Source organism: Eublepharis macularius, chromosome 14 (genome assembly GCF_028583425.1).
Source record: "Eublepharis macularius isolate TG4126 chromosome 14, MPM_Emac_v1.0, whole genome shotgun sequence".
Taxonomy (NCBI): Eukaryota; Metazoa; Chordata; class Lepidosauria; order Squamata; family Eublepharidae; genus Eublepharis; species Eublepharis macularius.
Genome location: NC_072803.1, coordinates 3,912,246 through 3,935,344, shown reverse-complemented (window position 1 = coordinate 3,935,344; position 23,099 = coordinate 3,912,246). Strand labels below are relative to the sequence as shown.

General features: G+C 47.3%; 1 protein-coding gene across 10 annotated transcripts in view; it reads left to right on the top strand.

Moving 5' to 3' along the window:
- Positions 1-22,614, top strand: part of NCAM1 (neural cell adhesion molecule 1) — a 261,176-nt gene extending 238,562 nt beyond the window's left edge. For 5 of the 10 annotated variants that reach the window (XM_054997440.1, XM_054997444.1, XM_054997443.1 and 2 more), the window contains 3 exons: positions 793-917; positions 3,490-3,670; positions 7,129-7,354. In XM_054997440.1, coding sequence (XP_054853415.1) covers positions 793-917; positions 3,490-3,670; positions 7,129-7,208 — 386 coding nt within the window. In that variant the 3' untranslated portion in view covers positions 7,209-7,354. Of the gene's footprint in view, positions 1-792; positions 918-3,489; positions 3,671-7,128; positions 7,355-17,171; positions 17,380-19,761; positions 19,879-20,388; positions 21,148-22,464 lie in introns of those variants that run through there. The other 5 variants (XM_054997438.1, XM_054997441.1, XM_054997437.1 and 2 more) reach the window with 2 other exon arrangements.
- The last annotated feature ends 485 nt before the right edge of the window (positions 22,615-23,099 follow it).

Here is a 23,099-nt window from a genome sequence, read left to right as displayed (position 1 = left end):
AATAGAGATCAGATGAGAACAGGCTTCCTTTCATTGATTCCAGGGCTGTATTAGCTGGGAAAGCAAATCCATGAAGAACTATGGTTGGAACCAAGGCTGAAGTTTACAGTAGCCAAGCTGAGCATTCGGGGGGGGGGGGGGTGAAAAGAATTCTCCTATTTATAGAAAGCAATCTGGCCCAACTTGCATGGCCAAATAATGCACCTCTGGTGGCAACCATGTTTAAAAGCAGGTTCTGTAACAGTTTGGGACAGTTGTAGATCAAAAGTATCTGGGATTTAGTCCTTTGGGTAGGATCCTGGCTAAATTTCCTGCTAACAGAAAGGGAGGTATACTTCTTGCCAATTCTCCCTGCTGCAGAGCCCTGATTTGCCCCTCATGCCATTCTTGAGGAGCTGCATTTCAGGAGAGCTTCATTTTAATGGGGTGCCCTGGAAGGGGGTACAGGAAAATTCTCTTCCGCTGAGGAATGTTTTTTCCATTCGTGGAAAACTTAATCTGGATCCAACCCCACAGTTAGAATCTGCACTGGATCCCATTGTGATTTTCCAAAACTTTTTAGTGACCAGGCTTGAAAATCCCATTTAAACGTTTTAGTATTGCTCATTTTCAATACTTCTGGTCTGAAGGTCTTGCCTGTAAGGGCACATGAGATTTATCCCAGACTACTAGAGCTGTTTTAAGTTTGATGATTGTGAGTTTTGATTTATTGCTTTATCCATCCATTGTGCTGGTTGGTTATCACTATGCAAGTGGCCCAAACACCAAATATGAATTGCATTGTTCTTGTAGGGGAACCCAGTGCGCCCAAGTTGGAAGGCCAGATGGGAGAAGATGGAAACTCCATTAAAGTGAACCTTATCAAGCAAGATGATGGAGGATCCCCCATCCGGCATTATCTCGTCAAATATAGAGTTGTAAGTTCTGCTAGACCTGGCTGACAATTGCTTGTTTTGATCTTCAGCACCTTTCAAACATTTGGGATGTACTTGGACAAGAGTCTGCTTTTCCACCTTGTTCCTGTGCGGAGAGATTTCTGCACCAACAGCCTCAGCATCCCTGTCAGAGTGCTCACCACGGTCCCTAGCTTCTTATGCAACATTTCAAAGGTCCTAGGATGCACTTAGTTGATTGGCACCCCAATCAACCCTAGGATGCACTTCCTGGCACCCCAGACATGATCACTCAAAGTGATGGTTGGGCTACCCAAGCTCGCTATGTATCTATTTCTGTTCAGTTCAGATGGCACTATTTATTTATTTATTTTAACGTTTTCTAAGTCATCTTTCCTCCCAAATAGGGTCCCCAAGCCAGTGAACCTTAAAACTGCATTCAAAAAATATATAAAACTATTTCATAAAAAAATATAAATACACACTACTAGAACTAGAGAGGGGGGCAAATAAAACTCAATGGGGGTATCCCTAACAAAACAGAAGTTTTCACCCGTTGGTGTAAAATTCTAAGAGGGAGACAGATGAATCTCCCCAGGGAAGGAGTTCCAAAGTTTGGGTGCCGTGACCAAGAAGACCCACCTGTCTAGCCTCAGATAGTGAGGGCACCCGAGCAGGGCCTCTGAAGATGAATGGGTAGGTTCATATGGGAGAAGACTGTCCTTAAGGTATGCTGGCCCCAAGCCATATAGGACTTTAAAGGTTAACACCAGCATCTTGAATTAGTCCCAGAAGCAAATTGGGAGCTAGAGCAGATGGAACAAGACTGGGTTGATATGGTCCCTCTGACCTGCTCAAGTTAGTATTCTGGCCTTAGCATTCTGTAACAACTGTAATTCTGGACAGTCTTCAAGGGCAGCCCTGCACAGAATGCATTGCAGTAGTCTAACCTAGATGCTGTCAGGGGCATCACAGTGATGAGTTCTTCCCTGACCAGGAAGGGCTGCAGCTGGCTCCCCAGCCAAAGCTGGTGAAAGGCAGTCCTGGCCCCTGTTGCCACCTGTTTATCCAACAGGAGGTCTCGGTCCAGCAGCACCTCCAAGCTATGAACTGATTCCTTTAGGGAAACCGAACCCCCATCCAGAACAGGAAACACTGCATTTTCTGGGTCAAACCTTTCTCCTGCCAGTGGCACCTCCATTACCTCAGGATTAAGTTTCAGTTTATTAGCCCTTCCCCGTCCCGAATCTGCTTCCAGGCACCTGTTCACAGTTTCTGCATCCTCCCTGGGATCGGCTGAAAGTGCAAGACAGAGCTGAGTGTCAGCCACATATTGGAGGCAGCTCAGCCCACATGTTCAAACAACCTCTCCCAGTAGCTTCATGTAAATGTTTAAAATCATGGGAGGAGAAGATGGAACCTTGTGGGTCCAGCCACTGGTCCCAACATGATAAGCCCCCCCCCCCCCGCAGATTTAAGCAGCCAGGAGGGTCAAGGGTTGTATAAGCTGATGGTAGATTTCAAATTTCCAAGAATCTTTTCCACATCCTCTGGTGGGATAGGCTGAAAGGCATCACACAGAACTTAGCAAATTGGCTGGGACCATCTGTAATAATAATAATAATAATAATAATAATAATATTCAATTTATGTGTGTTATCCCCACAACAATCACCCTCTGAGGTGGATGGGGCTGAGAGAGCTCCAAGAAGCTGTGACTGACCCAAGGTCGGTCAGCTGGCCACAAGCAGAGGAGTGGGGAAGCAAACCCGATTCTCCAGATTAGAATTTGCCGGCTCTTAACCACTACACCAAACTGGCTCTGATCCTGACATGCTAAGGTAAAGTCCAAGTCAAAGTGGTTAAGAGAGATTTCATCTGCAGAGCGCTTGGAAAAACAGGCAGAGCAGCCCACCTGCTCTTGCAGTACAGAACCCGATAGGTCTCTATCCACTTGCAGGGGTTCAATAGATCTGCATTGTGCAGATGCAGCGGTGGTGGAGAAATATTCTTACTTTGCTTCCATCAATGCCATGGAGTACGTTTTAAAATGAACTTGCTCTGTTGAATTCGTCCTGAGATTTTTTACACTCTCTTCCAAAGCTCTTATGGTGTCTCTTTTAAGCATCTCTAGAGAGAAACTTGAGTAAACTACTCTTTCAGTTTCCAAGAGTAATTCAGCTCTAACCTGCTGCTGTCTCTGAGTCTGAGCTTTTGGACTCCAGCGGCTGTGCCAGCAGTCCTTGTTGGGCTTAGATGGGAGAGGGCAACCACTTCTCAACAGGCCCTTGCCTTTGAACATGTCATGTGGAAGGCAGAATGCTTCTTTTGACTGCTTCTAATGGGGCATTGAGAAGAAGTTGTTCTTTACTTGTGTGATACAGAGTGACTTCGGACTCCTTCAGACTGCCTAGTTGACATGTCTCCCACCGCTTGTGACTGCCAAAGCCAACAGTTGGAGGGTGGTGAGGGAGGAGAGGAACCAGATCTCCTGTGCCCCTGCCCTTAGTGAATGCACAGCCCTGTCTACATCACAGTTCACCCCTAAGTTGCCCTCTGCTGTCTTCTCTGTTTCCTCTCCACCCTTTTTCTGCAGAAGCACTCCTCGGACTGGAAGCCTGAGATACGACTCCCTTCCAGCAGCGACCATGTCACGCTCAAGTCTCTGGATTGGAACGCTGAATATGAAGTTTTTGTGATTGCAGAGAACCAGCAAGGGAAGTCCAAGCCTGCCCATTACGCCTTCTGGACTTCAGCACAGCCAACTATCATCCCAGGTACAGCAGCGCCCAGCTTCTTACCATCAGTTTCTGCTTAAAGTTAATGCAGCAGCACCGCCTCCCTTAATGTGCTTGATTTTTAAAAACGCACACACACACACACGCATGCACTCCAAATTCCTCAGCAACTTGCTTGCTTTACAGCCATCCTCATAACCAAAGCCTAATTTCCTGGCCTTGTACATACCAAATATGGGCAGTCAGCACGTGTGGTATGTACTGTCCATCTGATGCTCCAGTCCTCCTGCAGCATCCTGGAAAGAGTTGATCTTTGTAACACACGCCATTCAGGTGAAATGGTTCGAACCAGTCCATTGTGGCAAGGGTGGGAAATCCATCGCTACCAAATGACAGCCAGTATTGTATAGGAGTAGAACAATTTGATTGACTGTGGTTTAGATGGTTTCATGTCTTTTGTGTACTATGGGAGAACCTCTGTGGCATGAAACTTAAATAGAGAGATGATTCAGGAGTGTGAAGAATTCCTCTATGGCTCCCCCTTGCAACAGTCCTTTGTGTTGGCTGTTTCCTGGTGTATAGCCAGACGACATACAGCATCAAGACTAGCCTCGACTTCTCCAGGAGATGCACCAAGACTGCATTTCAAAGGGCTGTGGAATCTTGGTTTCACCACGCAGTGGGATATGTACAAGATTTAGGAAGCAGAGGAGAGCTTCCGACCTTGTGCTGCCATTTCTCTGTAAACATGAATTGTTAACAGTTCTGCTGTATTGGTCTCTATTGTATACTGCCCAGTATGCTACAACTAGTGATCCACCGGATGTGGGTAGGAAAAGTTAGTAGCCTGGCAACAGCGGAATGTTCCCTTTCAGTTTTGATACCAAGCAAGTCTCCCCTGTTGACTTTGCAACTGAAAGTGCACTTTAGCTTAGAAAAGCTCATTGTTCATCCATTTAGCACTCTCAGTGTTTTAGGAAAGGTTGTGCCGTTTGATCCTGGTCTGCTGCCAGGGAAAGGTGGAGTGCTTAATCCGTGGCGAAGCGCCCACCAAAATGTAGGACCATGCACCCAAAGCAAGCTTCTGCTCTTGGAAGGTGGCATGGTGAGCTGCAGGCTGAAGCACAGACAACAGGACACAAAACTCCCATAAATGTAGTAGTTACAGCTGTCCATACTCGGCACAAAACCAAAATAAAATTCAGGATTCAAGATGGCTTACTCAGTGTGCCGAGGAAGGCTGAACGCTTTGATGTGTACGTGTTACACAAATTAAGCACATGTTTATATTTTATATCATTTATTTCCTTTTGACTCATAAAAGAAAGGGGCCAGGAGCTATAAAGGCTGCAGTCTCAAGCTCAGGAGTAGGCTGAGGTGTTGTGAATGTAGCACGGTGCCATTACTGTACCTGGCTGCCTCTTGGACACGTGTGGGCCTTGGTGGTGGCCGCTGCTTATCCAGTCTTTCTGGGAGGGGCTGCAACGCTGTTTGCCAACTAAAGATTCATCTGACTAAGCAGACACTCATTAACGGGGAATTTCAGTAACATTATTAAAACAGATGATGTTTTATTTATTTAAGCTGCCTTTCCACCCATCTCGGGGTATTCCATTTTTCCATGCCAAAAGCTTACCTCATCTATTTGGAAATTTTCTAGATAAAGCTGAAATGAATTGGTGGTGGGAACATACATATTTGTTTGCAAGAAAATTGAATTTCAATCACCCTAATTGTACCACCAGGTTCATTCCGTCCCAACCTTCCCAATTATTGTTAGATTTCAAGGCTCTAGGGAAAGAGTTCCTGAGAAGGCCCTTGGTAGGTGCTCGGTTTGGCAGGCGGCGAAGCTGGAGCATCCCTGAAAGTCAGATTTCAAAAATGAGATCTGAAGAGGGGGGAGCAGTCTGAAATTCACGAAGATTTCAAGTTGGAACATTTTGGCAAATGTATGAATAAGTATGAGATTTGTGTTTGTACTGTGTGATGCAAGGGTAGGACTGCCAAGGGGTGCTTGGTTAGAAAGGAGGCCAAGACAGTGAAATTCGCTGTGGAGAGGCCAAGATTGTGGACTGGGGGGCATACACAGGAGTGGAAGGGGGAGAGTGGATGTAATGCTTCCCCATGGAGTGGTGATACTGCTACGGTTGTGCATTTATTTCGAGCAGGATGTGTACAAAGTGCTGCCTGGAGCTGAGAAGGAGCAGTTACTGTCCGGAGGACTCATTATCTGGGATCGGGGTGGGGGGGGGGGGGTTAACACTGAGGAGGAGGGAATGGGAGAATCCAGTAGCTATAGGATAGAAATGAGGGAAAGGAGATTGGATTGTCCAAACAGGTGGGCTGTCATTTAGAAAAATAAAAAAGGAAGGGGGGGTGCTGTTGCAGGCATAAGGAAAAATAGGATAGGACACATGGAAATTGAAGTGGGAAAAGAAGGCAAAGCTGATTGGAGTTGAGATTGAGAGAACTGGAGAAAGTGAAGAAGGTTTAAGGATAGCTGTCTCGGGAGTCTGGAAGGATTTTTTCCCCAAACCAAACAGGAGGGGTGGGGACTTCTTGCATTGCTACAGTCTCCTGGACTGGTTCCACTTAACTTCCACCTGGTTCGATGGCATCTATCTCCAGCCTGGTGGGTCCAGATTTGCGCATTTATAAAACATGGTCAGCTGTAGGATCCTGACTGGGCAAAAGCTACGCTACTGACAATGTCTTATGTGCAAAGTGTGAGATGCCAACCCCCCGCCCCAGGGGTTATTAGACAAGGCCCAAGCTCTTGACTTTTGCCTCCAGGTCTTTGGCACATCTTGAGTAAAGAGTTGGTCCACAGGGCTCTTGTTTGTGAGCAATGCTTTGTGGGTTGCACCCAAAAACTGATAGCCAGGCAGGGTAGCAAGGCCTTCAACAAGTCCAGGCGAGTTTGTCTAATTTCGGGGACTGGAGAGGGGTTGACCTCTCTCTTTGCCAGAAGATTCCCAGTGGGGAGGGAGAACTGTCCTTGTCAAACACCACCAGTTCATTCCCATGTGCCTTCCCCCTCCCCTTCTGAGCTCCCCATGTTGCATCGCTCATTTCGACGTCCTTGGCTCGCTAATCCTACCCTCCCCAGATTTCTCCCTCCTATTGCTGCCTCCACCAGCTGTCAGATCTACCCTTTCCATCATCATTGCTGCTGCTGCCGCCGTTCTGTTCCTCTAACCTTTTGGATATTTTAATTTATACTAAGTTAAAGAAACCTTTTTAAAATTCTTATTGGTTTTTCTACATTTATGACCTATTTTTTCTTTTATCTATTTTCTCTCTCTCTTTCTCTCTCTCTTTCTTTCTCTCTCTTTCCCCGATCCCTTCTCCCTTATTCCTTTCCTGTGTCTGTCGTCATACATGTCACTTTGGACCCCACTGGAAACATCCACTCTGCCACATGCACCAACATTGTCGTTTCAATTAAAAAAAAAAATTCTGCCCCTCTCCTGGGAATAATTTTTGCTCGGTTGCAGCGACTTTGGGAAGTCCCGCAGCCTCGTCTCCCTTGGTCTCGTTACTTCTCTCTGCGGCTGCTCTACTTTTGCTCTCTTAGAAACTTTTGCAGACAACGGCAACAAAAGAAATTTGCTTTTGAAGACCCTGGTTTACGCTGAGGCCCGAAAGCAAGATAGAATTCCTTATTTGCAAGGATTGCTTCTGTTCTGGGGGAGGGGTTGGGAAATAAAGTGCAGAACACAAGAGATTGCTATTTTATCAGTGGGGGGGGGAGCATTGCTATTTTGTAATAAGAATACGGGGGAAAGGTTTAAAATCCGCGTTTTTTTTTTACAGTCCCATACATTGATTCCCCCACACACATATACATACACCATTTTTAGAACCTGGTTGTAATTGGATTGGCTATTCTTTTCAAACTGTTGTAGAAAAAACTTCAGATACTGGTCTTCCTTGACATTTTCACACATGGCAGCTTGTTCATCCTTGCAAATAGTGCAGCAAAAATTTGGTTTTTTTTAAAAAATTAAAATACAATAAAATAATTTTAAAAATCCAAATGATGAGTCTTCAGACTAAAATTGATACTTGCAGCCTTGAGGTGCCCGAACTGGAAGTGGATTCCAATGAGTCTCCCTTCCCCCTGCTTAGTGATTGTGGACTTTTGCATTTCTCTACATTGAGGATCAATATGAATTAATTTGCCTGGAGGAGTCCAAGATGGGATGGATTCCACCACCAACATTCATGGAAAAATCTTCAGAAATTCAGTTGCTTCAGTGAGGGCTGTCTGTGGCCCCATCGTGAGAACTCCCTCTGGTGAAACCAGACAAACTAATCCTGTTGCATTCCCGGTACATGGCAACAATATGACTTAACAGTCACTGAGCATTGGGAAAAGTCTACACAGAGCTTCGTATTTGTGATCAGCAACACATCCCTTGGATGTGACAACTGATGATTCTTGGAATGCAAAGTGAGCGACCTTAGTGAAGTACGGAGCATCTCTGCCCCAGGGAATCCAAGTATTTCTCTCAGACCTTCTTCAGGCTCTGCTTCGTTGGAGCCACGAAAAAGAGTGCCAAGCCCTTTCTCTGCTGTCAGTACAAAAGAGGAGACTGAAAGCCTCTTGCATCAGTTGCTGCTGCTGAAATGAAAGAGGCCAATTGATGCCTTCCTTATTCAGACTTCCTGGCGCCCTTAGGGGCCCTCCCTTTCACCAGGGGCCCCAAAGCACACTGGCGGTCCATGTCTTCTCCTCTGTGTTTTGGCCTGCTTGCACCCTGGCCATGCCGAATCCTGAGCATGGCAGCAGAGTGACCCAAGCAGTCGCCATTCATTGAAGGAGCTGCTTTTGTCAATAAAGGTTAATCACTGCAACATCAATAGCAAACATCCAAATCATGAAGTACAAGTACAAAGCAGAAATTCACTCACAGTCAGAAAATGTGTGTTGGCACATAGAATGGTGGCCTTGGGCCCACAGCAAGCCATTTGGATAACTTGCTAGCAGCCTGTACTCTTGTGCTTGATCACTAATTCATTTGCACTAATTTGTCCTGAGGAGAAGTCAGTGTGAGTACTGGCTAGGGTTGAGTTCCTCCCATGCTACCTGCATGAACCTCTTAGAAGTGGAGTAAACACCTCTATTGGTGTTGCTTCCATTATAATTTTGCACCTTGAAGTTCCAGTATCATCAGATGAGGGTGTTGTCACCTAAACTTCTGGGTTGTGGTAGCAGTTTTAAAAAAAAAAACACTCGTGTGTGTGGTCTCCCACATGGCATTTGTCAATGCTCTGGGAACCCTAGCTCACAGTGGCACAATGAACAGCCGGCCAGTACTGGTTTGCATGGTGTGTGCTCAACTAACGCTTTGACTCTCCATTGTTGTGGGGTGAAGTCCATAAAGATGCCACAGTCCACTCTTGCAAAGTTAAATGGCTAGCTGGGAGCATTGTGACCTGCCAAATCAATATACTCATTCCATAGCTGACTGGGCACATCATTCTCGAGCAAACAAGGGCTAGAGTGAAGTAAGCAACTGCAGGAAAATGCATCCTCCCGACAGAGCCTGGGATGCTGCTGTTTGTGCTTTTGTGGAACTCTTTAAAAACTCCCAACAAGTATTCAAACACACACCTAAGGCAGACAGACAAACATACCAGAACTTGTCAGGTCAGCAATACTGGGAAGTGTCACCAGGCGCTCACCTTCCAAAGGCAGGGATAAGCAACCTCCAGTTGCTCTGCAGTTTGTTTTCATGGACTGTGCAGCAAATGGTTTTCTGGTCATCTGAACCACTCAGGCTGGAACCGAAAGAATTCCTATTTCTTAGCGTTGCCTGCAGGGATATTCAAAAACAGACACATGGAGCATGAGGGCCGGCGAGGGGTGTGCCCTGCCTCACACGTTCCTCTCAGACCTGGCCTGGAGCCCACCAGAAATCAGAGGGTTCCAGGTTTGGTTTGGAAATTGATCCACCCAGTGGGAACCCTGGATTCTGCTCTGAATTCCAGTGGGGATGACAACGATCAGTGTCCCTGTTCAGGAATACTTTTCGCATAGGACATTCTGCTTGAGGGCAATGGGCTGCATTAGATTAGTACCTGTGTGCCCTCGGAGACTGCAGAGCTCTGCAGGAAACACCCCGTTCTTCTGGCAGCCCCTTAAAATGTAGCGTTTGGCGTGGTGTTGCTGGAGCGATAGGTACACATCGCACTTTTGAGCCCTTTCCTCCTTTAGAAAGAAGCAGCTGAAAAGAAGAACTGTTAATGCTCTCTGCTCAGCTCAGACATAGTCAGTAAGGGAAGGTCTGCATCCGGGAAACGGCATCAATATTTTGTGTGGGTACAACATTTGGGGATGCAGAAGTGCAGAATCTATGGCGTATTAAGATGGAGTCTGCTGTTGAATTCTCGCACCAGGAATCTGCTCTTCAATCTTTCCTGCATTCTCTTGCAATAAAAAAATAAAGATGCTGCAGCTGCTGTCACAGGAAGTTCATGTTCACCCAGTGCAGTGATGGTTCCAGCTTTGTTTATCAAGAAGCCAGCCCCAGGGAATGCTGTCCAAACTTATTTCAGTCCACACAGTTCTATGCAACCCCTCCCGCTGCTTCCCTCCCACACGCACTGGGGCGTTACTGGAGGGCTGCCAAGCTCCTGAGTTTCCATGACGCCGTTTCACTCTAGCCTGTGTTCCTCAATGGAGGTCATTCATTCTACGTGTGGACAAGCAGCTCCCCATCTTACTAAAACCAACCTCAGTGTTTGTACCCTGGCACTGCTGGGCAGACTGTTCCAGTCCAGGTACTGAGATTGGCCAGCATTTATCCTGCTTTATTCTGGCACATTTGCTATTCACACAGCAGCGATGCGTAATTGACTTTTATTATGTTTACACATTTGCATTATTAAAAAAAGAGGAGAAATAGAGAAAGACCAAGCCGTTTTGAGATGTGTCGTTTTTACTGTGTAGTTGTGTCTCTTAGGCTTTTTCATGAAACGTCTCAGCCAGGGATCCAGCTGGCAGGTTTCTCCTTGTGATATGAAAAACGAAAGCCCATGCTGTACTCTTTTTTCTCTCTCCACTTCCGTTGCCAAATAAACCATTTTGTTGTCCTTTCCACTGGCAATTCACCATCTTTTCTCTTGGACCCCTCCACAGCCTCATTTTGGGGGGGTAGGGTTCCATAACTTAATAGGAAAGGCTCCTTTTTGGTGGTTTGGTTTCTACACATACAAGTGTGTAGGTCCAGTGTGGAGTGCTGTCTGCTTGCTGTGCTGTGTGCACTTGCAGCATATCCAAATGCCCTACAGTCGTGGATGGACGTGGTGTTCTAATACATTGTCTCTCTGCAGAGGTGGCAATGCTAGGGCTGCATTTTCCCCTTCGCCACCACACTGTGTTACAAAGGAATCGGTCGTGGCAGTCATTCTTTGGAACATAAGGCCTGAGGGTTCTTACGTGAGGCCTGAGGGTTCATGCATATGGTGGTTCTTTCGCTCTTTAATTTTGCCTCATGCAACACCCCTTCAGTCGTCACATTGCAGGGCACATGACTGCAAACTCGATTTGATGGAACCAGAGCACTGTAGTGGGTGAGCCAAAAAATGGAATGGAGCTCCAGACACCAGGACCTCTAGAATGCCCATGTTGTATTTTAGGAAGTGGTGCTTGAGGATCCTAACATCCGGTGCAGGTGGGCAGAACGAGTTGCCACCAGGGTCACCTGCCTGTTTTGTAGGCTGAGGATTGGATCTTCAAAAAAAGGATGTGGGTTACCTGCTTCTAGGGTTGCCAGAATTACAACTCGCCTCCAGACAATATGCCTAAGTTCCCCAGGAGAAAATGGCTGCTTTGGAGAGTGCACTCTATGGCATCCCACCATGCTGAGGTCCTCTCTCAGTTTCCACCCCAGCTCTGAGTTGGCAACCCTACCTGCTTCCTTTTGGTCGTCTCTCTCATACCCACCATCACAACTAGAGCCGTGCTATCTTAACTGATCAGCATTTCCAGGGAGGAAGCGCAGCCAAACTGTGAGAGTCTGCTGGATTTTTTGCAGAAGAGATTCCTGGTGGGTTGAGGCACAAGATGTTTTGGGCATTAGTACAAAACTGCCCAATCTGTTACTGAAAGGGTGTTAAGAAGTATTCCTTAAAAGTGGGGGGTGGGGAAGGGGGGCGGGTATCACCGCACTATAATGACAGGCGTAAAATAAAACAGAGCACATTAAAGACTAAGCAGTTGGAAAAGCCAGGTGTATCTTGTGCCCTCTACCTTTTTTTGAGAAATATTTTCCATTTTGGAATTGTCTTTTCTAGAGTTTCAAACGTTTATGAAAGGATTCAATTTACTCACAGTTTCCCTATTAATATAATGCTTGTCCTTTATTTTTATGATTTCTCCATTTAAAATGTCCAATTCCAATAAATTCGGTACTTTGGTGAGCTATTCTGATCTTGAGGGAGATGTGACCTTCTTCCAGTAATGCACCCATACAATTTTAGCAGCTATCAACAAATTCTGCAACAGTTTAATCTCTATTCCATATTCTGCATAAAACAGTTAAGGATGAATGTTTCTTTTTTGCTTGTTGAGATGATTCCTTCAGTTTGAGATCAATAAATTTTACTTTTTATTTTTTTATTTTACACAGTGTAATATCACCATGACACGTTCTTGAAATCTGCATGCACATCTTGACATTTCAGACTTTTAAATCATTTGTTTGATATATATACCTTGTGTAATCTGTGGAGTCAAATACCACCCACATAGTATTTTACAGGGCATTCTAAGCTGAGTTGTGCCTTTTAAGCCTCTTTACTTCAACGAAATGTGAAGGGTGTAACTCTGCTTAGAAATGCACTGTTATACTTCTCTCAGAGAGGCACATGACATAATTAACTTATAAGCCTTACTCTAGGCTTTATCTGAAATCTGACCGATGTCCCTAGGCTATTAAACTTCATATGAATCTCTCCGATTACGCCTGGCAAAAATGAATATAAATCATGCGGCCCTCTTTGTGATTCAGCTCCCTCAATAGCTAACCACATGCTAACTCTGTTAATTGGCATAGATGTCCAAACTTCTGCAGAAGAGAATGACAGATTTGAAAGCATGCTCTCCATGTGTCAGGGAGACTTCCCATCTTTCCTTATTTAAAAGCACAGTATAGGAGCGTCGTGTCCATTAAACGTCATTCTTTCTTACGATAGCGAGTGACTGATGGGTACGACTGGTTTCTGCTTCAGACCTTGAAGAGACCATCCTGAAGAGAGGGATGCATGTCTAAACCAGACGCAGTCAATGGACTTCCGTAGCAGGTTCACAGATCAAATTATGAGTGTGTGTCTCTGCACCCAAAGTCAGCTGATCAGCAGAGAGATGAGTTTTTCTCAGATTTCATATTCAGACCACAGCCTCAGATCCCAACTGTTTGTTTTTATCGCAAGTGAGAACAAAAAAAAAAATAGTGATTTCTGGAAGGGGCATACCAGCATCACTTTAAAAGCGTTATGCATATGGAGTCAGTTGTGTTAGGTCTTTGGTAATAAGTGCTTTAGGAGACTGTTTCTGGCCCAGTCAATCCAGAACAATTTCTACCAGAATTCCTGGAGGTCACCTGGTATCCTATGATTTTATTGTCAGTTTCTTACTTCCTTATTTCTAGGTTCCGATGGGTAGCCGTATTGGTCTGCAGTAGAAGAGCAAGATTCAAGACCAGTAGTACCGTAAAGACCAACAACATTTCCAAGGTGTCAAGCTTTCAAGTGTCAAGCTGCCTTCTTCAGATACTTGTTGGTCTTTAAGGTGCCACAGGACTTGACTCCTATAAGCCAAACTTCTAGAAAGCCAACTTCATCCCAGGGGATGCAGTGGGAAAACATTGAGCTTTGATGCCTATCACTTCGTGCCAGGCATGGCATCTCGCATGGGCTTTTTGCATGGAAGTGTCCAGATTAGAGCCATAATGTGCTCTGCACTTGTATAGCAGCCTCTGTATTAGGAGTAGGACGTAGAAAGATCCAGATCAGCAACTAGATGCAAAAACCTCAGCTAGCCAAGGAAGTCTAAGAAAGGGTGAGACTTGCTCCAGAGCTCCCTGTTCTTTGTGGGATGTCCCACGCCGGAACAGGTGCTCAGCCTTCCAGCTGTCTGTCTAAAGTCCCTTATGCTTATAAACAAGTATTCAGAGGAGCAGCAGAGGACAAGAAGGGAAATGGAGGCCTGGAGAGGGGGGGTGGTAAGTGAATTGCCAAAAGCCAAAGAACAGCATGATGACAGAACCATGTTCTTTGTCACCCTGAATTCATGTCCTCCTCCGTCACAGCACAGGAGCCTCAATTCAATGCCTCTGGAAGCACAGGAAAATGCCTTACCCGAGTTAGCCCATCGGTCCATCTAGCTCAAGGATCCCCATGGGCCACCAGCATCTTACCTGGTGCCTGCCATGTGTTTTCCAAAAGTGTGACTCAAGTGTGACTCTTGCCTAGCAGGACTTCTCATTAGCCCCTGGAGATCCAGTTGGCTGTGCAGATTAAAATACTGTGGTTTTGGCGTCAGTCAACACCACGGTGTTGGTTTTATTCTCTTGTTCCTCTTTCGCAGTGTATTCTTTAAATTTGTCTTCTTCTCCCATGCGCTTGGACTTCCTCTGAGTGTGTGGCCTCCTGCAGCAGCCAGGTGGTGCAACCACACACCACCACCCCTGTGTCAGAATTCCCAAGGTGCCAGCAAGCTCAAAAAGGTTGGGGGCCCCTGATCTAGCTCAGCAGTGTCTGTTGGCAGTATCTCTCCAAGGTCTCGGGCAGGGTCTCTCCCAACACCTGAGATCCCTTAGACATGAAATGCCCCTAGGCTACAGCTAGCACCTCCCAAGCAAGGTATGAAAGTGATAAGCCGTCACCAGAATCCAGTGCGCAGAGGTATACTATCTCCGAACACGGGTACTATTTGTGTGTTCCGTAGGCCTGCCGAATGGCTCACCTTGGATTTTCTTGACAGGAAGTTTGAGATGAGATGGAGAAGGAAAGATTAGACTCACTTGCTAGAGCTCCTCCTCTGGGAAGGAGGCAGAAGGTTGTTAAAGCAGCTGGATAATCCATGTGTGGATTTGGAATGCATTAGAGGAGGGGATGCGTTTGCTCCCCTTTCTGCGCAAGAAGCAAGGGTGATGAATTTGTTTAATTATGCATCCTGGCAGAGAGCTGATCTGGCTGGTGGAGACGTTCTGTGGAGCACATAATGGACTTTCAATGCCAGAGGCCGACTTTACCAGCCAAAGTGGAGAGCTTGTGCCTCGATTCTGCCTTTCCTGTTGACGCAGAGCAGAGGAGACCAAAGTTTTTGGTTCACATGCATTACCGGGGAAGCCTTGTGTTGTGTATGCTGAGAGCCGGGGGTACCAGTCAGGATTTGGATGAATGAGGCTGAGCTAGAGCTGGACTTGTCCACTGGCAGGTATCAAGGTCACGAAAAGCCAGATCCAGGTAACAGGGAGAGTTCTGGCTCTGGTGGGCCTCGGAGAACTCGTCTGTAACACAATAACCATGAAATGGTGCGTGAACAGAGCTGTCAGGTAGCTACTGGGAGTTGTGAAGTGCTGGCTGTGAAGAGGACTTTGAGCATGGATGTGCTGCTGATGAAAGATGCCTCCTGCACCAGAGCTTTTGCAAAGAAGGGAGCCCTGACTGCTGTGGGGTCTGGAAATCCTGGACTGGGGCCATGTCTTGCTGTACCATGTCTGCCTCGGTCTTGTTTCCAGGCTCAAGTTGCAAGAATGGTTATAGAGGTCTGACTCAAGCCCCACCTTGGTGGGCCATTCTCTCTGCCGACGGCCGCTAATGAGATGCCTCAGGGAAGTTCACAAGCTGGTAGTGAGGACTTTTCAGTTATCACCAGCCATCCCTCTCGACAGTACTCAGTAACTGGAGATGCCATTCCTCCACCTGACAGTAAAGCAGTAGCTCAGGTGACTTCCCAGTTAAAGTTAATTCTCAGTCCCCTGGGAGCTGCGCCCAGCCCTTTCCCTTAGTCATGGTGCAAGCAGAAAGGAGTACAGCCAACGGGTGAGAGTCTTTTTGTTGTTTGAATGTGAGGTAATTGCAAGTCAGTTAATACAAGGAGAGGAATATGGTCTGCATTCACAAGAATGACACGGGACAAAATTCCTGGACGACTCAGGGGTGATGAATGATGACTGCCCCTTCCAAATTTCCTGCTGCTCCTCCCCCAACTTTCACTCAACACATATCAGTGTTTCGTAGGATGAGCCAAATAGTTATTAACCTTGATTCTCTGAAGCACATCTTTACTATGTGTAGCAGAATTCTTGCTCCTCTAACCATGACCTTAATTGCCCCAAACTAGAGTTAACCCTAGTTCAGACTGAACAAGTGCTGGCCTTAACACTAAGCATGCTCACACCAGTTTTGATTCAAATAAATAGTCGTCGGTTAGTTAAAAGAAGCAAGAAACACTTGTGACTCATAACTGAAAGGTAGATTTGCAGAAACCCGTTTATATGTCTGTTTAATGCCCTAGAACCTGTTGGAAGTTTTATAATAATAATAATATAATAACATCCCATTTAGATTTAGATATTTAGATGTAGGGGTTTTGTTTGCTTTTGCATTTTCTCTCTGCATGCCCAAGGCAAAAGAGACGTGGATGAGTTAGCAGCACCTCCTCGTGGGATGAGGACTTGCTTATTCTTCTGACAGGTCTGAGACAACACCTGGCCGAGCTTTATTCTGAGAACCAAAGTCTAGCTATGCTTTCATTGTATACTCTGCTCATGGTGATTATACTTGGGCTGACTTCCTCCTTACATTAGGGCATCAGAAGGACACCGTCCTTGAGTATGCTGTGGGCTGCTGGGATGCCGTTTCTTTGTGAATTTGGATTATGCTGGCAGAAGGGTTTTGCCTTATACTGGCAGAAGCCTTTAACATGCCTTTGGTGTAGTGGTTTAGAGTGCAGGACTCTAATCTGGAGAACTGGGTTTGATTCCCCACTCCTCCACTTGAAGCCAGCTGAGTGACCTTGGGTAAGTCGCAGCTCTCTCAGAGCTCTCTCAACCCCACCCACCTCACAGGGTGTTGTTGTGGGGACAATAACATACTTTGTAAACCACTCTGAGTGGGTGTTAAGTCATTCTGAAGGGAGGTATATAAATCAATTATTAATATAAAGTCCACTGAGCCCAAGCAATACTAAACGAGGGGATGTTCCTGATAGACTTAGGCAGGAAGGGTCTGCTCTCGTTTTTCTACTCCAAAGTTTTTGAGAAGATCACTGAGTCTTAATCTGCTCAACATTCTAGACAGCAGCAAGTATCTTTCTTGCTGCTGGAATGAGGCATTGTGGGAAGAGAAGAAGTAGGCCGTATTGTGCTAACATTCACCTGGAGCAAAGGATATGTTCTCCTACTGTACATACAGCCCATAATCCTGCAATCTGGGAAACAGACAGGAGTGTGTGCATACAGGACAAGGCTGCACCACTTTGCCTAACTGCTGTGTCATCTTCCCCTTCTTTTGGTTCTTAAAGCCAGCACAAGTCCTACGTCTGGACTGAGCACCGCTGCCATCGTGGGCATCCTCATTGTCATCTTTGTCGTCTTACTGGTGGCCGTGGACATCACCTGCTACTTCCTAAACAAATGCGGTCTCTTGATGTGCATTGCCGTCAACCTGTGTGGCAAATCTGGGCCTGGGGCAAAGGGCAAGGACATGGAAGAGGGAAAGGCGGCTTTTTCGTGAGTAACTGGAAGCTCAGAATTCCCTGGGGGTGAGTGGTGGGTGGGATGAGTTACCTGCTCTGGAGCCATCCTATCTTCCTTCCGCCAACTGTTCCTTCCATTATCCCATGCTCCAAGCTGCTGTCTTTGCAGTGAGTCTGCACAGAGACTATCTGTGGCTGCAGAGTGTCTAGCCTCCTAGGTCGTGGGGAACCCAGAGGTTGCCGGCAGTTAACTCTGAATTCGTTCCTGCTGTGGGAATTGTAATGCTTATAATTTAACCCTTTTCAGTGCAAACACACGAATCGTCAAATCTCACTGAACGGATTCCCCCAAACAAAAACGGTTTCTATTGCAACTTGGCAGAGACAGCCCTCTAGCCAGATTCAGGGAAAGCTCTTCCAAAGAACTGGGTTCCTGGTCTAGTGGGAAAGGAGGCCAGTCAGGTGTGATATGGCCAGTTTCCCTGGAATTGGTGCAGTTACTGAGAGGGCCTGCTTAGTCTTCATGGCCCTCCCCTTTAAAAAGGAGGGTATCCCTCAACGGGGGCCAGATCTAGAAGGAGGGTGCTAGTTTGCATGGTGAAATCATGCAATCATTTGCTGTAATGACCAGTGTAGGCTGTGCCACAAATCAGTCCCTTCCAGAGCCCCCCTGCCCCATCCTCAGGTGTGTTTCACATTCTGTTCCAGGAGTATAGTACCAGCAGGTGGAAATCAGGGACAATTTGGACATCCAACCTCATTCCCCCAAATCTCCCCCAGGCACCCTCTGAAGCCTCACGAGATCCTTCCTCCTTTTTAACAAAGACTCAGCAGTTTTCAACATTTGGTCACTTCTGGAGCATCTTCAGCCTTCTGCATTTCCTTTGGGTTGATCTATAAAGCTTTGTGTTTCTGCATGCCCAGAGAGTCTCCTGAGAAGGGGAAGGCCTCTGGGCGGCCTGGTTTGGCAGTTTTCCTCATCTGCCCAGAGGCCAGCTGGTTTCCTGTTGTTAGGATCAGGGCTTTTTTTCAGGGGGAACGGAGTTCCGGAACCTCTTGAAAATGGTCACATGGCTGGTGGCCCCGCCCCCCGATCTCCAGACAGAGGGGAGTTGCGATTGCCCTCCACGCCGCTCAGCGGCGCGGAAGGCAATCTAAACTCCCCTTTGTCTGGAGATCAGGGGGTGGGGCCACCAGCCATGTGACCATTTTCTCTGAGGGCAACCCACTGAGTTCCACCACCTCTTTCCCCAGAAAAAAAGCCCTGGTTAGGATACAATCTTAAGAACGCTTTCCTGGGAATGAGCCCCATGGAATAAAATGAAACATGCTTATGATTGCTCTCTTGGTCTACGTTGGGGGTCAGAGACTAGCAGTCTCTGGGTTGAATCAAGCCTTCTGAGACGCAACAGCCTAGAAGCAAAAGAGTTGTGGATAAAGCAGTACCAGAGGGGGCAAAAGTTACTGACAAGCCATTCAAAGAGGCGAGGCGAGCGTATTGGCCGAGTGTGGACAAAGAATCCCTTGCCCCAACTCCTGTTGCCTGTAGAGTTCCCAGTTGTCTGGCAGTGGTGGTCAGTCTCGCTGGCGATCAATAGGAGTTGGTAAATTGCCCACTGGTCACCCTCGGCCAGTAGGCAACCCAGGCACTCAGCAGACGCATTCCCAGCAGAGCACAATGATGTCACTTCCTGAACCGATGTTACTGTACTGGCCGCAGGAGTGCACTTCATGGGGGCCAGTTTTGGCCCCAGACGGGCGGAATTGGCTCTGTGTGAAGCGTGGGAGCGATGAGATCACATCCGGCAGTGATCTCATTCTGTCAGCACTGGGAAAGCGCACACGTGAAGACCGCAGTCCTAGTGAGTACAAGGTCCCCACCACCACCGGGAGGGTATAGAGACCTGGCAACCCTAGTTGCCTGCCACAGCTCCAAGTGACAGTTGGGGGAAAAAAATTTAAAAAATTCAGTGGCATTGCAGGAGTGATGATGGAAGTAAAAGTGATGGTGGATAGTTCTAGGAATTGTAAAATATTCTGGTAAAACCATATAGTATCAGGTGATTCCTAGATCTCTTCTGTCCCTTCTAGGTTTCTTTCCTGGAAGTGGCATCATCACACCCTCCATGCTGCCAGCCCCCACCCTCGCCAACCCTAGGCTAGAGGGGCCCTGCAGGAAAAGTGGCTCTTGACCGGCACTCGATTATCCCAAGTGTTTGTGGCTGTGTGACCTTTTTTTCTCATCCAGGCTTCTTCCCTCTCTGGTCTTTGTTTTAAGTTTTGTTATAGTTCCCTCCCCTACAAGGCTTCTTCTTCTCTGACTGTCTCTTGGGAAAAAGCAGATTCCAAGGCAAGGAAAGTTGATGTCTGAAAACGGGACAGTGAACCTAACATATGTAACATTTCTCTTCTACAGGAAGGATGAATCAAAAGAGCCCATTGTGGAGGTGCGAACGGAGGAGGAACGGACCCCAAACCATGACGGAGGGAAACACACAGAGCCCAATGAGACCACGCCGTTAACGGAGCCTGAGTATGTGGGGAACAGTGTCGGACGCTCCCCCAGTGTGCGCCTCTGTCTCTGGGAAGGGAGCCGCCTCCCTGGGCAGCTTCCAGCCTGTGGAAGACAAGTTCCTCTGCAGGCCTGTTGGCCGTGCGAGAGCTCTGTGTGTGAGATTCCTCCATGGGAGGGAAGATGCAAGGGCGGCAGTTCAGCATCCTCCAGCCAGGCAGTGGGTTTGGGCTGAGGGCATTCTCGTCGTGTTTAGAATTGCAGGGCATGCTCTTTCCGCTGGCCCTGATCTCCAGGCTCCCTCCTCCAGCCAGCCAGCCTTGCCTCCCAAAGACCGATGCGCTCTCACTGCCCTGTCTGTCTGCCTCCCTCTCTCTCTCTCTCTCTGCGCTGAATAACTGCATGTGGTTTCTGGAGTCTCATCAACTCACACAACTGCCTGCTGCTTCCATGGGCTTCATTGTCCGTTTCTCTCTCTCTCTTCCTCTCTCTTCCTCTCTCCCCCCTTTTATTTCTTGTCCCCCCTCACAGGCACCCTGCCGATGCTGCAGCCGCTGCTGAGGACATGCTGCCGTCCGTCACCACCGTCACCACTAACTCTGACACGATCACTGAGACTTTTGCCACAGCTCAGAATAGCCCCACCAGCGAGACCACCACCCTCACCTCAAGCATCACCTTGCCAGCCACGCCCATGCCCGACTCCAATTCGGTGGCGCCCAGCCACGGCACACCTAAAACCACCGTGGCTTCTTCGCCACCACCCGCCTCCACTCCCAAAGTCGCTCCCCTTGTGGACCTCAGTGACACCCCGGCTTCTGCTCCAGCCACCGGCAACTTGTCATCGAGTGTCCTGACAAGCCAAGGGACAGTGCTGAGCCCCAGCAGCAATGCCCACGCCCCAGAGGCGTCCAAGGCTCCCGCAGCAGCTAGCAAATCCCCTGCCCCCCCACCCCCTAATCCCACCAGCCCCCCAGCCTCTTCCGAGCCAAAGCAGGAGGCCTCCAGCGTGAAAAGCCCTGGAAAGGAAGCCACACCACCCAGTGCCATGAAGAGTCCCACAGAGGCTGCCAAGAGTCCAGCAAACCAGAAGAGCGAGCCCACCACAGGGGGGCCCACAAATCCTACTCAAAATGAGGACTTTAAAATGGACGAAGGGACCTTCAAGACCCCAGACATTGACCTCGCCAAGGATGTGTTTGCTGCTCTGGGCACAGCGGCTTCCGCCCCTGGGGCTGCAGGCCAAGTTGCAGCTCCCACTCCAGAAAGTTCTGCACCTGCAAAGACAGAGTACGCCTCCTCCCTTTAATCCCCTCTCTTCGTGTGCTGTGTCTCCAGTCTGTGCTGTGTTTGGCTCTGTGTGTTTGTTTTGAATTTTTAACCTGGCTGTTTTTCTAAGCAAGCTAACCTGGCTCTTTTAACCATGCCACTCTAACCAAAATTGAGGCACTCAGTCCCCATGGGCGAGAGGGTGCTGCATCTGGCCACAATAAACATCCCCCCTTCTTCTGTCCTTGGTTAATTTTGTCCTATTTCTGCTAGGGATATTCAGGCAACACCATCTTAGCCTCTAAGAAGAAGACTTTGCACTGGAAACCGGTTTTTGCAATAAGCCACTTGTAGAAAACACTGCAGAATTTGAGTCCAGTGGCACCTTAGAGACCAACAAGATTTTCAGGGTGTAAGCTTTTGAGGGGGGGGGGGACTCTAAAATGTTGAAGGTGCCCCCGGTTGTTTTTTTTTGCAAAGCCCGTAGTCAAGGTTGTCCTCATCATTAGATGCAGGACTGTAGGCAGCTCTTCCAAGTGAGAAGTAGCACCTGCGAGAGCTAAGTGCTTCTTTCCACCCCCTTCCGTGGAGCAAAATGGTAAGACAGTACTGACTGGCAGATGCTGCGGAGAAGATACTTGGTGGCGGAGGGACAGGAAGACGCGTCTTGGCGTGGAGTGCTCAGAGCGGTGATGGGAAGGGACCCGCTGGAGGCCTTCCCTGGTGTACCACGTCTGACTCGGGAGGGAAGTTGGGCCTTGGTGAGGTTGGTTCCGGAGAGAATTCCTTTCTCTCGCAGCACAGCGTGGACGAGGTGCTCCTGCCACTGGTGCTCATGTCAGGAATCTTTCAACTGCTCGTAGCTGTTACTTAGTACTCACACAGAACGTGAGTTTATAAAGAGATTTGGATTTGTTCGCATGCCCGCTCTCAGGCTTAGATGTATAGACCTCCCCAACGCTGGTTTGTATGTCTTCTGCCCTTTCATAACCCAAATCCCTACTCATTGCCCAAAAATGTAATAAGGAAATAGAAGTAGTTATTTGGGTGCCCCCACATTTTGGTAACCATTGCTGTCTTAATGTGGGTTCACTTTGCTTAGCAGCCATGAGAACTAGAAATGGAAGCATTTCTGTCAGTGACTGGCTAAATAAGAAACAGAAGAAAATGAATCCAGGAAAGCTGCGCCCTTAGTTTTGAGGGACTTCATAAAGAAGGATGAGTGCTCTGAATGGGCTAAGTGGAGGACTTTTCTCCTTTTTCTCCCACCATGTTCTGTTCAAGCAATAGCTGTTGACCTTTCTTTAACCAGTAATGTTTTGGTGACTCTTCCGACAGGAAAACACCCGTAGAAGAAAAGCCCGCAGTTCAGGCCACAGAAGCCAAGACAGCCCCTGCAGAAGTCAAGACGGTGCCCAACGAAGCCACGCAAACAAATGAGAATGAAAGCAAAGCATGATGGGCAAGCAAGCCAAAACAAAACACAATAAAAAATGGAAAGAACAACTTCACCTGAGCATTTACAACACGACACACATCTCACCCCTCTAGTGTCTTTGCCTTTTTTAAAAGAGAACAGACAAAATTACATACGTAGGGGGAAATATTTGCTTTTGTAGGTTTGTAGGAAACATTTTTATTTCTTGTGCACTTGCTTTTAAAAAATATAATACTTTTTTTTTTTTTAAGGATAAGCCCATGACCCCATTAGGACACCACAGTCCTTGCAAAATATCCATGCAGAGTTGAAAACAAAAATGAACTGCAGCTTGCGTAGGAGATTCAGAGGAGAATTAGGAAGTCGAGGTGAGCCGACTGTGCTGCCCGCTGCAGCCAGTCACAAATCATTTATTTTTATACTTTTCAGTCAAGTTGAGAAAAATCTGTAAGCTCTCAGAAGTAAGTTAATTTTTCCCCCTCCTTCCCATTGGCTTTGAATTTGTTCTGTATGGGAAGATGTGTTTGCCTTTCCA